General features: G+C 45.5%; 1 protein-coding gene and 1 long non-coding RNA gene across 2 annotated transcripts in view; both read right to left on the bottom strand.

Annotated features, from left to right (window-relative positions):
* Positions 1-4,248: 4,248 nt before the first annotated feature.
* Positions 4,249-7,094, bottom strand: LOC306924749. Its single transcript, XR_013790205.1, has 2 exons — positions 5,330-7,094; positions 4,249-5,171 (listed from the first exon to the last, which is right to left on the bottom strand). It is a non-coding gene; the product is annotated as an uncharacterized lncRNA (long non-coding RNA).
* Positions 7,095-7,466: 372 nt separating this feature from the next.
* LOC306924950 (uncharacterized protein) overlaps positions 7,467-15,830 on the bottom strand; it is a gene marked incomplete at its 3' end in the record, with an annotated part of 9,631 nt that continues 1,267 nt past the window's right edge. Inside the window, exons 2-4 of the mRNA XM_079503630.1 lie at positions 11,760-14,120; positions 10,733-11,058; positions 7,467-7,844 (exon numbers count right to left, since the gene is read on the bottom strand). Coding sequence (XP_079359756.1) covers positions 7,467-7,844; positions 10,733-11,058; positions 11,760-14,094 — 3,039 coding nt within the window. The 5' untranslated portion in view covers positions 14,095-14,120. The remainder of the gene's footprint in view (positions 7,845-10,732; positions 11,059-11,759; positions 14,121-15,830) is intronic.

Below are 15,830 nucleotides of genomic sequence, written 5' to 3'. Positions count from 1 at the left end.
ATCAGCTCTTCAGGCACCACACCTGCACTACACAGGCTCCAAGGCAGCTCCCTGATTAACAACACCCCACTACACAGGCTCCAAGGCAGCTCCCTGATTAACAACACCCCACTACACAGGCTCCAAGGCAGCTCCCTGATTAACAACACCCCACTACACAGGCTCCAAGGCAGCTCCCCGATTAACAACACCCCACTACACAGGCTCCAAGGCCTGGCTCCAGACCCACAGGAACGCACCCAGGGTGTGCACTGTACTGGCACACCCGAAATCATCATATATACAGTTAATAAGTGTGTGTGTGTGTGTGTTTGTGTGTGTGTTAGGTTGCGCACAGGTGGTGAAAAACAACCATGCTGTTTTCGTGCTCATACCCAGCCAGGCAGGCACCCACACACACACATACACTGTAGCTCCGTAAGGGAGTGGTTGCACCACTCAAAAAATTATGCCAATATTTTAGTACTTTATACTCAAGCAAAACGATGAATGCGGGACGTGTACGGTTCTACATTGTGGCATTGCTGACACCCCCCCCCCCCTCAATACAACACAACAGAGCATTTCAGCCTGGCTGCCAGAGTGTCACTGACCGGCTGGTAATAATAAGGAATGGGAATGAGCCATGCGGACCCAATCAGGTCAAGCGAGGCGATAGGCTATTTAATAAGCTATCGTGGAGCTTTAGCTCTGTCGGGCTCGCTGACTTAAATGGACCGGAAAATTGAGGAGGGGGGGGGGGGGGGGGGGGGGGGGGGAGTGGGGGGGCGAGAGGAGAGAAAAAACAGAAGCCCTATCTTACAAACCCAATTATTCCCTGGAGGCATTCCACCCTGGTCAGCCCACCACCAGCACATACATATATCTGTCTTATACTGTGTAGTGTGTGCGTGTGCGTGTGCGTGTGTGTGTGTGTGTGTGTGTGGGGGGTCTTTTAACTTTTGGAGCCAGGCATGCTAACTGCACATCTTTAATCATGTGATGGATGTGACGGCGAGCCCAGAACACTGAACACTGAACAAGCCCTAAATGAGTGGAGAGAAAGTCTCTGTCTGGTGGAATTCAAGACGTGAAACCTCATATGTCCAAAACCGTTCAACTAAATGAGATTCAAATTATAAAAACTAGTAGCAGATCTGCAAGCTCAAAACACGAAATGCTTTTCGCTGTAGTATGATCAAGCTGGCATTCATTTAGGTCAAATCACTAAAAGTTAAAAGAAGGAGATAAGAGGTTTCTGCCCGACAGCAATGATTAGATCCTAGGTCGTGTTCATTACCGTCGCAGTCGGATGGAAACCTTGTATGTCAAAGAAAACGTTGCTTTTCAGGAAATGGATAAAAGAACCTGCATGTGTTCCCACTCCATGGATCCAATCCGTTATTATTTAGTCACAAACCATTTGGCCAAATTATTTATTTCTAAAACCCACTTAAAAACCTTTCAACCTGGCGTCCTGATTTTGGGCATGTCAACATAGATCAATATTTTTGAACGTTCTCAAAAGTGTTCCAAGATGTTTCAAAAGTAGCCCATCTACAAGTTTGTGGTGCGTTGTGAGCTTGTAGATTAGCTATTTTTTTTATGCCACGATTTTGCACCCAGTGTCAATTATCTAATGTAATCCTGGGCGCTACACTTCCTCCATGTCAACCTGGAGGGGGGGGGAGCGGACTGACCTCATGCTTCCTTCTATGCATGAGGAGTCCAATTAAGCCGCTTACTTTCACCTGACAGGGGGGAGTTTCCCTGGTTGGACGTAGCGTGTGGAAGGAACACCTTATTCCGACCAGTTCCTTTCCCCTCCATCAGGCGCCCCGGCTGGCCAGGGGGAGGCAGTTTAGAGACCAGGATTACTGCATGTTTTTTGTGATGGTGCCTACCCTATAGGGGACACGGGGAGAACATGCAAACTCCACACAGAAAGACCCTTTCGCCAACCCCGCCTTCGGGTATGTGCACTGATGACGCGGAGGAGAGAACATGCAGGAATCGAACCCAGGATCTTCTAGCTGTGAGGCGACAGCAATACCGACAGTGCCACCGTGCCCACACGGGGAGAACATGCAAACTCCACACAGAAAGGCCCTTTCGCCAACCCTGCCTTGGGTATGGGCTTGGGCACTGAGTATTTTGCTATACCTACTCTAGAACGACAAATTGTATTTTTATATTGCGACTATGTGAGTATCTTGGGTTCCAATGTGTTTGGTGACCTGTGCTTGACCTGTTTCCTCTCTCTCTACCTCTCTCTATTTCCTGTGTCATGAAGCAAAAACACCCGTGGTGGGGAAAAAGTAGCCTACTGTACTGCACAGTGTTGATTTTGTTGACTAAAACTAAGACGAAAAATGTTTTTCCACTGACGAAAACTAAATGGAATCTAAATAAAAACTAAGCTATGATGACTAAAACTAAGACTAAATATATTGACAATTTCGTCAGCAAAGAAAAGCTAGACTAAAATGTTAGGAAGAGACTAGTGGACAAGAAATCCAGTACAAGTCATTTTACAATCGGTTGCATGCTGAAAATAGCAGATCTATTTGGCTATAATAGATTGGCTATTTTCAGCAGGTGTAAAAACAGTCCTAAAATGCATTTTAGTCGACTAAATCTACAGTTGATTTAGTCGACTAAAATCTTATGATATTTATACACTTGGTTGCATGCTGAAAAGAGCCGATCTACAAGCTCACAACGCGTCGCACTGCAACGCGTTGTGGAGCTTGTAGATCGGCTATTTTCAGTAGGTGTAAAAACAGTCATTACGACGGCATCAAGGCCCGCCAAGACACATTTTAGTCGACTAAATCAACTGTAGATTTAGTCGACTGAAACTAGACTAACACTAAAACATTTCGGGTGAAATAAATGTGACTGAAACTAAATGAAAACTATTGAAGAGACTATAAGACTAAAACTAAAATCAAAATTTGCTGCCAAAAACAACACAGGTACTGTACTGTAATGCACCACTGATTTTGCAATGCAAATAATCGGTATCGAATCGTTTTGCATTGTAAATAATCGATTGTATTAATACTACATTTTCGTGCTTGGTATTTAGCAATTTTTAGAAAAAAAAAGAAAAAGAGGGGTTTAGTTACTTAGTTTAAAATAATGTCAATGTATTTTAAATAGTTACTGTATCGATTTCAAATCATTGAATCGTATCGGATCGCCATGATGAACCAATATCGTCCATGTATCGTATATTCAACCATGTATCGTGATACGTATCGTATCTGTCACGCCTGCCACACCTACACGGTCTTCCTCCCCTTCTTTCTAATCTATCCTCTAATTCTAGGAGTGAGACAGAGGTGCAGGAGAGGAGGCGGAGAAAACCAATCATCTCTGCTATAAAGCCTGGTCCTACCCTTCACGCCCCTGCCAGATCTTCAGTCTACCTGGACCTAGTCAGTAGTCAGTCATGTTCCACTCGGGCTAGCAGCAACTTCATCACTCCGTGTGTTATCCTGAATACTTACATCTCTCTGCTGTGTTTGCAGTACCTCCTACCACTCTGGACCTGGAAATTGGAAGCTTGCCTAACGGCCGGGCTCCACCGGGCGCGTCAGCGTCGCGTCTCCGTCACCGTCAGGGAATGTTCCCTTTTTAATCAATGAAGGGTGGCTACACAGCCCGCGTTGACGGAGACGCGACGCGTGCATTAAAATTGAACCGGTGCGTTTTTTGACGCGACGCGACGGAGACGCAACGCGTCCGGTGGAGCCCTGGCGTAACCTGCCTCTGTCTGCCATCTGTTCACTGTGCTCTGCTCCTGAACTTGACCTGAGGTATATCATTAAATCTATATTCTAAAACTGCAACTCTGTCTGTCTCCTTGTCTGTACCTGGGTTCTAACTAACATATATGACAGTATCGCTGTTAACCCATTTTTGGGCGGGAACCCCTTTTGGTGTTAGCATTATGTTATGCTTTAGCTATTGAAAAATAGCAGATCTACAAGCTCATAGCGCGCCACCGAGTGGCGCGCTACGAGCTTGCAGGTCTGCTATTTTTGAAAAATCGAAGAACGACTGACATAGAAACATAGCTTTTTCAGAAAACTGTCAGGATGTAGAAGACATTTTCAGAATCTTATCTCAGGTCAAAATGGGTTAAAATGTATCGTTACACCCCTAGTCAGTATATGCTTCTTACACCACTGACGAACACACACACATCTGCGAGGGAAGAGAAGACGCTGTTAAAACAGACCACGTTGGACATCTCGACGTGGGTTGATGCACACACAGTAAGTGAGGTTTAATTGAAATAAGTTAACGTACTTCACATGAGCCAGAAGATCTTAAATATATAGTAGTGTCTATGTTAAAACACACACGTTTTGGTCAAAACTCTTCTTGTGTAATGGATTAAATAGGTCAAATCTCTCATTTATCCCATCCTCGTCTCCCATTTAGACCTGAGGCCGCATCCGTGTGACCTTATAGCTTTTAACCACTTTAACCATTATTTTAAACTTTAGCTGTTGACATTTTTTTTGAAAAATCGTGAAAATGTATAGTGCAAATCTTTAAATATATATTCTTTCACAGCGAACATTTTTTACTGAAATATTTACTTCTGGGGTCCCTGGAACAATGTATTTTTAGATGAGGGGTCGACGGCCAATTACAGAACATTTTGGGGGTCCTTGACATGAAATAGTTTGAGAACCACTGACAGAGAAACATATAAGGGCTTTCAGAAAACTGTCATCATTTTAGAAGACATTTTGTATAGAATCTGGTCTCAGGTCTCAATGGGTGAAAAGGCTAAAGGCAATATAAAAGCAAAGAAACGACACACACATAGCGTTTTTCATTCGTGACAGCGTAACAAAACGTGAACAATAATGATTGGAAATAAATCAAGTGCAAAGGGACTCTCACAGTGTCTTTGACAGTAAGAAAGATAGATTACATCTTTCGTAATAAGATAGTGCAGAAGTGCAGCTCTTACAAATAAGTACTTTGCTCGTTCGTTCGAATAATATACAGTATAACCAGATTATCGTCAATGTGGAGCATTGAGCACTTTGGGTAATTACCGTGAATTCCGTGGGAATGCAAGGGTCCTTTTTTATAGGGGCATGTCAGTCAGTGGTGACTGTGATTTGTTTCAATTACAGTCTGCAAGGCAATGGTGTCTTCCTAACCTGACTCCGCCAGATGGGGCAGCAGACGGCCTGGCCAATCAGCGGCAGCTAGAGGCGGGATCAAGGCAGCCTGAGAGTTCCCAGAAGGGAGCAGGAGGGGGGAACCCAGTGTACTCTCTGCTGCCCCATCTGGCGGAGTCAGGTTAGTGTCTTCCTACCGTGCCATTTCTTCCCCCCCCCCCACAACTTCACACAGGAAAGCCGTTTCAACAGGTATTCAGTGCAGGGTGCAATACTATGTTTGGACCATCACATGGAATGGAGAAAAAGAAAAGGAGAAAAAAAAGAGAACATATACATACAGTATAAATAAATGGTTTTCATAAACAATTAAATATCAAATAAATATTGCAAGTGCTCCCGTCTTTTGAATATCACGGTAAAAAACATGTTTTCAAACAGTTTCGAGTCTTCGACCGATTTCAAACCGAGACGATGGGGTTGCGTCTTAGATTTAAGATGCTTTTATGTCGCTTTACTTCACCACCACACACAGCTCTATGTTCACACCATCCGTCTTAAAAAAATAGAACTAAAATAAAACTAAAATAACTCAAATAAGCAGCACCTTTTTACATCACTCGGTCCCCGTTGTATAACAGGGGGGATCACTGTAGTGTCGGTATTAAAAAGTAAATCACTGGTTAGGACTCGGAGCAGCACTGTTTTTATCTACAAAGCCTCGCTCAACAAACTGCCTGATTATCTGAACAGTTTCCTGACATCAGTCTGCCACCACCACCACCACCACCACCACCACCAAACCCGTGCACAAGATGATTTGGTTTGAAATATTCCTGCTAAGACTGATCTGAGGAAGACATGCCTTTCAATATTCTGCCCAACACATGTCTAAAAAGAAGTTTAACAAAAACTGGATCGTTTTCACTTGGTCGCCGAACAGATTGTGAATAACACTGAAAACTGGTAACTACATGCACAAAAACGAATCTCACCCACCGTTTTACTTGTAAAACTGTGATGTGACAATAAGGACGATCCTGATGGTTCTGATTCTGAAAACGGTCTCTTCTAATGTCTGTCATCTTTCGTAATTTGTTTGTGCATATTTGTTTGTTCCAGTAATCAGTGTGTACGTCAGCTCTCAAAAGGCCTTCCATTAATAAATAAAGGTTTAAAATTTAAAAAGGGAATTTTTCTTCACTTGCTATTTTGACATGGTAATGGTGATAAGAGGATATTAGGTAAAATACGAGGCAACATTTCAGATGAATTCGGAGCCGATATTCCAAGCCGCTATCCTGTCATAAAAATTGGGGGGGGGGGACCGGAAGGCCCCGGAACGGTCCAAAAAAGACCAGAAAAAGACCTTTCGGTGGTGCCTTTTCTTCATAAATGGCGGACAGTGTGAACATACCCTTAGTTAGCATAGGATCAAAATCCCAGTCCATCCATCCCCTCACTGTCTCCTTCTCAAGTGTTGTAACATTTATGTCTTAATTAAAAAAATAAAATAAAAGTATAAGAATACAATGAGGGGAATTCATTCTCTGCTCTGCTTTTCCCCTGATAAATATAGTTTCTTAACCACATGAACCCTAGTGTCTGGGGTGTGGGGGGGGTCTACGAGTTTGTAGATCAGCTATTTTCGTCAAAGGGATTTGGTGTAGAGGGGTAAAAGCGGCCCTGGAGCACTGAAGTCTTACGTCACTGCCACCAGAGGACGCTTTTCCCCTGGTTTGTGGACTTATTTTTTCTGTTGAAGAATCCCCATATAGGTGGTATCTTAGATCGCCTCATATAAGAACTGTGTTAAAATAAACAAATCATCTTCTTTTCTGTCAGGGGGGGGGGGGTAGCTCTGCGTCGTTTATTATATTCATTCATGTTTGATACGGCCTGTTTCTGGAGAAAATGTAAATAATTCTAGCCTTAAAAGTCTTTAAACTACACGTCCGGGTCTGAAATAACAACGTCGCTCCTGAAATACTTCAGCGCTCAGTCAAGAGGACAACAAGTGACGTAATGCTGTGTGCGACGGGCAGCAGCCCGGAAACGTAGTCTTTGGGTTGTTTGACTCGTTTCTAGCGTTTATTGTGTTAACTCTTTGGGTATATCATTTTCACCTTCATATCCATATGAGAAGAAAAATCTCTGGGGTAATTTGTTTATTTTTCTAACACAGTCCGTATGTGAGGCGATCTAACATCCCACTGCAGGGATTTTTCAACACAAGAAATAAGTGAACCCCCACGAACGGAATAGCGCCCTCTAGGCGGCAGTGACTCCCGGGGGGAGGGGGGGGGTACCACGGTCGACTAAGCACACAGGGGTTTAAGTGGTTAAGTCTTCAGCCTCGGCCTCGGAGTTGGAGTTGTCCAGGTTGGACACGATGGAGCTGTACCACTCTGCGCTTTCCTCCTCCTCCTGCACTCCTCCTGTCCCTCCTCCACCTCCTCCTCCACCTCCTCCTCCACCTCCCCGCCTCTCGCTCAGCATCTCCAGGGCCACCTGGTGGTAGGGGTGTTTGCGCTTGGTGTGGCGGCGCAGCGTGTTGCGCTCGGCGAAGCGCGTGTGACACAGCTGGCACTGGTATGGCTTCTCGCCCGTGTGGACGCGCTGGTGGCGCTGCAGCTCGCCCGCCTCCCGGAAGCGCTTGGCACAGATGGGGCACACGTAGTTCCTCTGGCCCGTGTGGATGTGCTTGTGTCTCTGTTGTGTGGGCACCGCCACCCGGGGGAAAGACGGAAGAAAGACATGGTGAACGCTTTTTAACTCCATTATTAAACCCATTAAAACCCATTTAGACCCGAGCTCGATTCTACAAAAAAATACGTACGCTCTGAAAGAATATATATTCAAAGATTCGCGCCACATTTTCAAGGTTTTTCAAAAATAGTAGATCTACAAGCTCGTAGCGAGCTTGTAGATCTGCTATTTTTCAATAGCTAAAGTATAACATAAGTTACTAAAAACACCAAAAGGGGTTCCCGTCCTGAATGGGTTAAGACCTGAGGTCGATTCTATACAAATGTCTTCTTGAATCCTATTTTCTGAAAACCTATGTTTCTATATCAGTGCATGGTTCTCAAAACTTTTAATGTATGTATATTATGTATGTATTTGGCCACCGACCCCCATCTCAAAATATTGGGTGTGTGTGTGTGTCCAGAAGCAAAGATATGAGTTAAATTAAATTTAAAAAAAAGTTAGCTGTAAAATAATATATATTCAAAGATTTGCACACATTTTCACGATTTATTTTTTAAATAGCAGATCTACAAGCTCGTTGCTATATGAGCTTGTAGATCTGCTATTTAAAAAATAGCAGATCTACTGGACGGGAACCCCTGTTGGTGTTTTAAGCATTTTGTTATACTTTAGCTATTGAAAAATAGCAGATCTACAAGCTCATAGCACGGCACCGAGTCTGCTATTTTTGAAAAATCGCGGAAATGTGGTGCAAATCTTTGAACTCAAATCTTTGCTTCTGGAAGGTCCCTGGAACAACATATTCTCAGATGGTGGGACGGCGGCCAAATACATATAATTGTTGAGGTTCTTGACATGAAATATTGAGCACCACTGACATATAGAAACGTAGGTATTTCAGAAAACTGTCATGATTTAGAAGACGGTGGTGGGATTTTAATGAGATATTATTCACCTTCACAAACTTTATGGCTTAGTCATTAATGTTACTACGTCTTTTATGTGCATCGCAAAATGCACGACGACACTGTATGTGTTACAGTGAAATGTACGCTTATGGAATGCCGACCGAGGCGGTCAATCTCTTCCACTGATTAAGAACAGTACTATAGTAAATGAATGCAAAGTGTAGTTGCCAGTGAGATTGCCTTAGATCAGCGGGTTCCCTAACCTGACTCTGCCAGATTGTGGCAGTATTGAGTTCACAAATTTGATTGATTGATTGATTGAAATATTTATTAACAGTTTGCAGAATTACAGTACATTTCAAGCACAAACTCAATACAAAGACTGTTAACTGTGAGTGGACGACCCAATTAAGCATTACACTTGTTTACAAGAGGGTCCACCTTGTTCAATTTATCAAAACATTTAGAGACGTACAAATAGACACTTCTATATAGTCAAAGAACAGAACAGGAATTCATCATAAAGGAGGTAAAAAGGGAAAAGAAACATATAGTGAGGGGGAAAAGGGGTGGGCGTTGATTCAGATTTTTACGGGGGCCAGTTTCGAATTGCAGCCGTCCGTAGGTGCCCTTTGAGAGCGGTTTTGAAGGAGTCAAGGGATTCGCATGTCTTAATGACTGTTGGTAGGGCCAATATTTCCGTAGGGGTAGGGGGCGGGACTGCAACGCTCTATAGGGGTGGGCGATATGGTGATAAATATCGGCGAGACGATACAACGTCTCCATGCCACGATATGCCTTATCGTATATTGTGATACAGTGAATGCCACATTCTGTGATTTGAAGTTTTATACCTAAATGTATACTTCTGTAGAACGAGGGTTTCATTCGCAAAAAATAATAAGTATTGTGATCTAAATGGTTTGTTAGTCCTTTTTCTTTTGGTTTTTGTTACCTTGTAGGTGGTTGTACTCCTTTTGGTGTTTTAACTAAGCATTATGTTATACTTTAGCTATTGAAAAATAGCAGATCTACAAGCTCATAGCGCGCCACCGAGTGGCACGCTACGAGCTTGTAGGTCTGCTATTTTTGAAAAAACGTAAAAATGCGGCACAAATCTTTGAATATATATTCTGTCAGAAGACTTTTTTTTATTTCGACGTCAGGCCTAAATTACTTGAAAAATAACCATAAAAACCAACATGAAAAAGAGTCTTGATAATATTGTGGATAATGATACTGCTTGAAAAATAATCGTGATATTATATTTTTCCATATCGCCCGGCCTGAATTTCCACGCATCCCTCTTGTACTAATGTACAGTCAATACTTTGTATCAATACTTTGTATTGACTCTAGTTGAGCGCCCAAAGAAGAAATCCGTGACACGTGCTTTGCATTTCCTACTACTGTACTTATGGACCACTGTCCTTAAAATAAAAGTACAGTTGAAAACAATGATAACGGCCTGGGCTGGCTTAGCGGTCCAGACACCTTGGCTGGTAATCCCGATCCAGACAAACTTTGCTGTGTGTCTCCCCCCCCCCCCCACCTCTCTCCCCATTTCCTGTCAAGCTACTATGTAACTATCAATAAAGACAAAAAATACCCAAAAATATCAATAACAATGAGTGTGGTTGCCGCAGTCGCTTACATAGGCCCCTCCCTAATTTGAACATTTCTATAACGCTTGAATATTTTGGTCTTCTGCCCCTGCAAGGGAATTTATGTCTATATAAACAAATGTAAACATAGATTGGTTACGTAACCAACAACAGCCAATTAACTACTACAAACGTTATGCAAAGCTCGGCCAATCACAGCAGAAGTTAGGTAGGTTACTCCGGAAGAAGAACAATAAAAAGGTGTGACAATAACTATAGTCTGGTTAACCACACTAATAACTATAATACAGCAATTAGCCTCTGATAGTACTTAATGCGACACAAACATAGACAGTGCAGGGACTCTTCCTCTTACCTGCAGGTGACTGGAGCGCTTGAAGGCCTTGCCACACTGCTGGCAGACGTGTGGCTTCTTCTGCGAGTGGGTGATGGCGTGGCGCTCCAGGTCGGACAGGTAGAAGAACACGCGCGGGCACAGGTGGCAGTAGAGCACCCGGCGCGGGCCCAGGGAGGAGGAGTTGGGCGACGAGGCCGGGGAGAGCGGGTCCAGCTGGTCCAGAGGGTCCAGGTGGTTGGAGGAGGGGAGGATGGGCCCCATGGGGGGCGAGGGAGCGCCCGCCGCCGCGGCCGAGCTGGAGAAGTACAGGTGGTCCTCCAGTTGCAGAGTCTCCGACGACGAGGCTGGGTGACACCAGAGTAATATAATATAGTAAGAGAGTGGCGACACTAGCGTTGACTCCCATTGTAACAATAGAATGCGGAAGTGCTCATTCTATCTCAATGGGATAGTTCCAGCCACAGGAGCAATGTTTGGAACTATAGGCACCCGCTTTGCGGCGAGATCAAAGCGTGTACTCTACACTCTGGGTGACACAAGTTTATTATGATGTTGTTATTGAAACATTACGAACATTTTAAAATTGAAAATAAATAAATACATGTTTTTTGCTGAACTAAATAAAAACTACAATAAAATAAATAAAAATAAAAGGGTAACTTAAACTGTATTGTGTTTTTTACAAAACAAACAAAAACAAACTGTTTACAGTTTTTATAAAGTTGTAGGAAAAATGCCTTCAAGTTTTGTTTGTGGGAGGTTGGTAGTTCATCTGTAACTGAACTACTTTTTTAAATAATAATATTAATCTTTTGTTAGGTTTTTATTACACAAAATGTACCCTTTCAATCTTGCACCTGAGTAAGTAATCCAATGTATAAAAACAACTAAAACTAACACTAAAACTAAGAAAACTAAAACCGTTAGCATTTTCAAAAATAGAAACAATCAAATCCACTCTCAAAACGAATGAAAGTGAATTTGAACTATATATTCAAAAGGAACTAAAACTAAACTAAAATGAAGAGTCCCAAACCATTCTAACCTTGTCGGTGACACGAGGGGTCTGAGGTCACGTTGGACTCGGGCGCGGGTCCGTTCGAGGGCTCGTAGGCTACGCTAGCGTACGCCGGGAGTCGTGGAGACGACGGCGGCGGCGAGGAGGACGTCGCGGCTGATGGCTTGGCGTTCTTTTCGACCGGCGGGGCCTCGTCGGCGGATATGGCTTCAGTGTCGCGGCCGGAGGCGGCGGAGGAGGAGGGGTCAGCTTCTAGCTCGTGAGCGAGACCGTCGCCTTGGAGCGTGGCGGGGGGGACAGGCGAGGACACAGGCACAGAGAGGGAGGCCAGGATTGGGGCAGACGTCAGGCCGCCACTGCCCACTCCGGACAGAATGACCGGAGGGTTGTTGGGGCTCAGCCTGATGATTGGGTGTGACATCGCGGAGGACACGGGTGAACCCAGACTAGCACTGGCCTGGCCGACACCCTGAGGTAGGCCGACAGCGGGGAGCGAGGACACAGAGATCTGGGACAGCTGACCGGTCGAGGGGTCCAGGACGGCTATGGGGGTAGAGGTAGCGACAGGCTGCCCGGTGGAGGCGGGGACAGATGAGAGGAGCAGGAGCATCTGGGTGCCGGGGGCAATGAGAGAGTTCTGAGCGACCGACAGGGGAAGGGAGAGATTCATGGGGCCGGGAGAGGACAGCTGGGCCACAGAGGAGCAGGAGGACATAGTGTTGGACAGGAGGAGGATGGGTGTATTGGTGATGGGGTTGGTTAGAATCTGAAACGTTTGGTTGGGGACTGAAGGCTGGGGCATAGCAGCACTGGCCTCGTCTTTAACTGCCAAGTCTTGGGCCTCCGAGTTACCTAGCAGCTGTGCGCTTGTTAAGAGCTCTGCGTTCGCTGTCAGTTCAGGACCCGGCGATAGCATGTCAGCGACAGTGTCTGCCGAGGGGCACGAGCCTCCGAGAGGTGCGTTTAGTGCGTGCAGGGTGTCGTTTAGACTTTGGCTGAGGTTGAGGCCCACAAATGACCCTCGTCTCTCTGGCGAATTGTGCTGAACCGCCAGGTCACCTGAGACAGGGTCGTCCCCTTCTGGCTTAGAGGTGTCCACCTGGGGCACTTTGCGCCCCTCCGGACTGAGAGTGTACGGGATTCCCTGGTCGTCGATGAGCAGAAGGTTTTCCGGGTCGTAATCTATGGAAGAAAGGGAGGTGAACGCCGAGGTAGTGAAGAAGGAGGGAGACGGGAGGAGATCGCGGAACTGGTCGCCGGCGCGGCCGTCCGCAGCGAGCGCTGAGTCGTCGTCGACGACGACGTCGTCCTCTTCCACCACGTCTCTGTCCCCGTCCCCCTCGAACTCGTCCACCTCCATGATGAGGGAGCTCTCGTCCAGGAAGCGTCCCGGCGTCCTCCGGTCTCTGCTGCTCTCTCTCTTCTTGGGCAAGGTCAGATCCAGAGGCTCCGTCTGCTCTTCCAGTCTCGCACCGTCCATCTCATTCCGGGCCGAGCTCGATTCTGCCGCCTGCGAGTTGAGGGGAAACGTGTCTTCCTCCCACCCTCGTCCCTCTGTCCGTTCTACCGTGATCCCTCGAGGCCCCGGGACTTGAACTCTGTCGGCGCTGGTGGAGACGAGGGCTTCTTTTAAAGCGCTAGTAGCACAGTTGACGCGACCGCAAAGGTTTCTGTCATCTGTGGGGTTGCTTTCACCGTGTCTTTTATCTTCCCCGTCTTCCACCACCTCCATTGTCCCTTGGAATGCTTCCACTTTGGGTTCTTCAAACATGTGACCCATAACTTCCTTTGTCTGTTGTTCGTTTGTGGCGGGTGAAAATGGAGCTAGCGGGATGTCGTGTCGTGTGTTTTTTCCCATGGTGTGGTGGGCGTGGCCCGTTGAGATGGCCTCGGCCGAAATCAGCGAAGGCGCTGTAAACCGAGAGCAAGGCAGGTCTTTGGTCAGGCTGACGTTGGTGTTGTTCGTAATTGGCTGCTCGCACCGTCGAGGAACGGCGAGTTTCAGTCTGATTGGTTGGCTGCGCAAAACAGGCACTCCAGTCTTGGCTACTATTGGCTGTTTGATTCCGCTGGTCTCACACGCGTCGTCGTCGTCCTTCTGACAGGCCGGATCGGGTGTCGCGTCCGATTCCGGCGGGGGCGTCCCATTGGCGGAGGGGGTGGCGTCTCCGCCGGAGGTCAGCGACCGCAGCGAGCGTGGCTGGAGGTCACTTCCTGGGGTGCTGCTGCTGGGCGAGCTCCCTGCCGCTGGGTCCACCACGTCCTCCACCGGCGGCTCTGGTCCCTCTGCCGCGCGCTGGCGGCCATGTTGTTGGTCATCCAAGCTGCCGCAGATCAGGACTGTAGCCAACTGTGAACTCATTGTGGGTCATAACTATTTATTTATTTCTGGGGGTGAAAAGGTGGGGGGGAGGGGTAAAAAAATACAACACATGTTGAGGCATTTAGAAAGTAACAAGCATGTTAATTTCACATTTGGAAATAATCTGCAGTGCAAGCAATAAAGGGTATAGGCTAGTAGTATAGAGTGTCGCAGTCCCGCCCCCTCGAGAGACCCGGAAAATAAATCCCCGTTCATTTTCCTCATAGACTTTTCAGAAAGTATTTATTTAAAGACGTTTACGCCGCGGACAAAGCCAACTCTTGACGTGACAAATCATGACAATAAACACAATGTTTTGGGCCAAACAAAGAATTAGAAAGTAGAAAAAAACGGCAGGTTACAACACTTTTTTTGTTGTTTTCTTCTTTGTAATTATTTGTTTGGTCTAAAATATTGTGTTTGTTGTCATGATTTGTCACGACTCGAGTTGGCTTCGTACGACGCTTAAAAGGTCTTTAAATGAATACCTTTTGAAATGTCTATGGGAAAAATGCATTGGGATTCATTTCCTGGGCCTGGCGTCGTCATGAAAGGGGGCGGGACTGCGACGCTCTATAGCAGGGGTGGGCAACTGGCGGCCCGGGGGCCACATGCGGCCCCCACCTTCACTTAATGCGGCCCTCAGGTTAATGTCAGAATACTGATATAATATTGGTTTCAGCTGTTACAATTCCACAACATGCAAACATGACCCGCTTTAATTACTTCACGTCTAAATTAGTAGCTCAATGCTCAACACAAGTATAATTAAAGGCATTTGAAATTACATAAAAATGTTAATTTTCAGGATTCCAATTCAAAAATAGCAAAAATGTAAGATTTCAATTCGAGTATAGCAAAAATAGCCGATCTACAAGCTCAAAAGCTTTTGAGCTTGTAGATCGGCTATTTTTGCTACGACAGTATATGGCCCTATAGGGAGTGAGAGTGGAAATATAGTGGCCCTCTCCATCGTCAAAGTTGCCCACCCATGCTCTATAGGCTAATATCCTATTACTTTAGAGATGTATGTCTGTCACAAATTTGTCTCTGCCTCGCTGCTCGTGTCTCAGTGCCTGGACCAATTGCTCTGAATTTGCACACAGGCATTGACCATTAGCTTATGCACGCCATTGCGAAGCCCTCTTTTCAGTTTAGAAAATTGTGCGCTGTTTATTGGCGTTTTTAACTCTATGACCGTCAGGGTTGCCAGGTTAGCTTTTGCGACAGAAACAAACAAACCAGGTCTATTATATGGAAACAAGCCCAAAGCCCTTTAAACATAATACAGTGGCTATTTGAAAATAACAGATCTACAAGCTCACAAAGTCTTAATCCCCATATGGAGTCTATGGACTAGTACTAGTAAGTAGGGGTCCGGGCTTCACATCCAGGGTGCTTCACACCTACGGTATGCCGATCGACATTTCGGGTTTGTTTATAGTGACATGCCTATGGGCGTATCGGGTTTGTTTATGGCTAATTGGATATGTCTGAGTCATAGACTATACTCAGACATAGCCAATTAGCGCATAGTGACAACATGCCTATATATGGGCGTATGGGGCTTGTTTATGGTTATGTGTGAGTCAGAGTGAGCCAGCCGGTCCCCCTTAAGCCAATTTTAATATAGGATGGAGGATATTTTTTTATGTTGTAATAGTAGTAATATAATATATATGTATATATATATATAATATAATGATCATATTATTGAGGGGCGCTTATATAATTCT

The sequence above is a fragment of the Electrona antarctica genome, assembly GCF_951216825.1.
Source record: "Electrona antarctica genome assembly, chromosome: 6".
Taxonomy (NCBI): Eukaryota; Metazoa; Chordata; class Actinopteri; order Myctophiformes; family Myctophidae; genus Electrona; species Electrona antarctica.
Note: the sequence above shows the minus strand (reverse complement) of the source record. Positions and strands in the feature narration are given on the sequence as shown.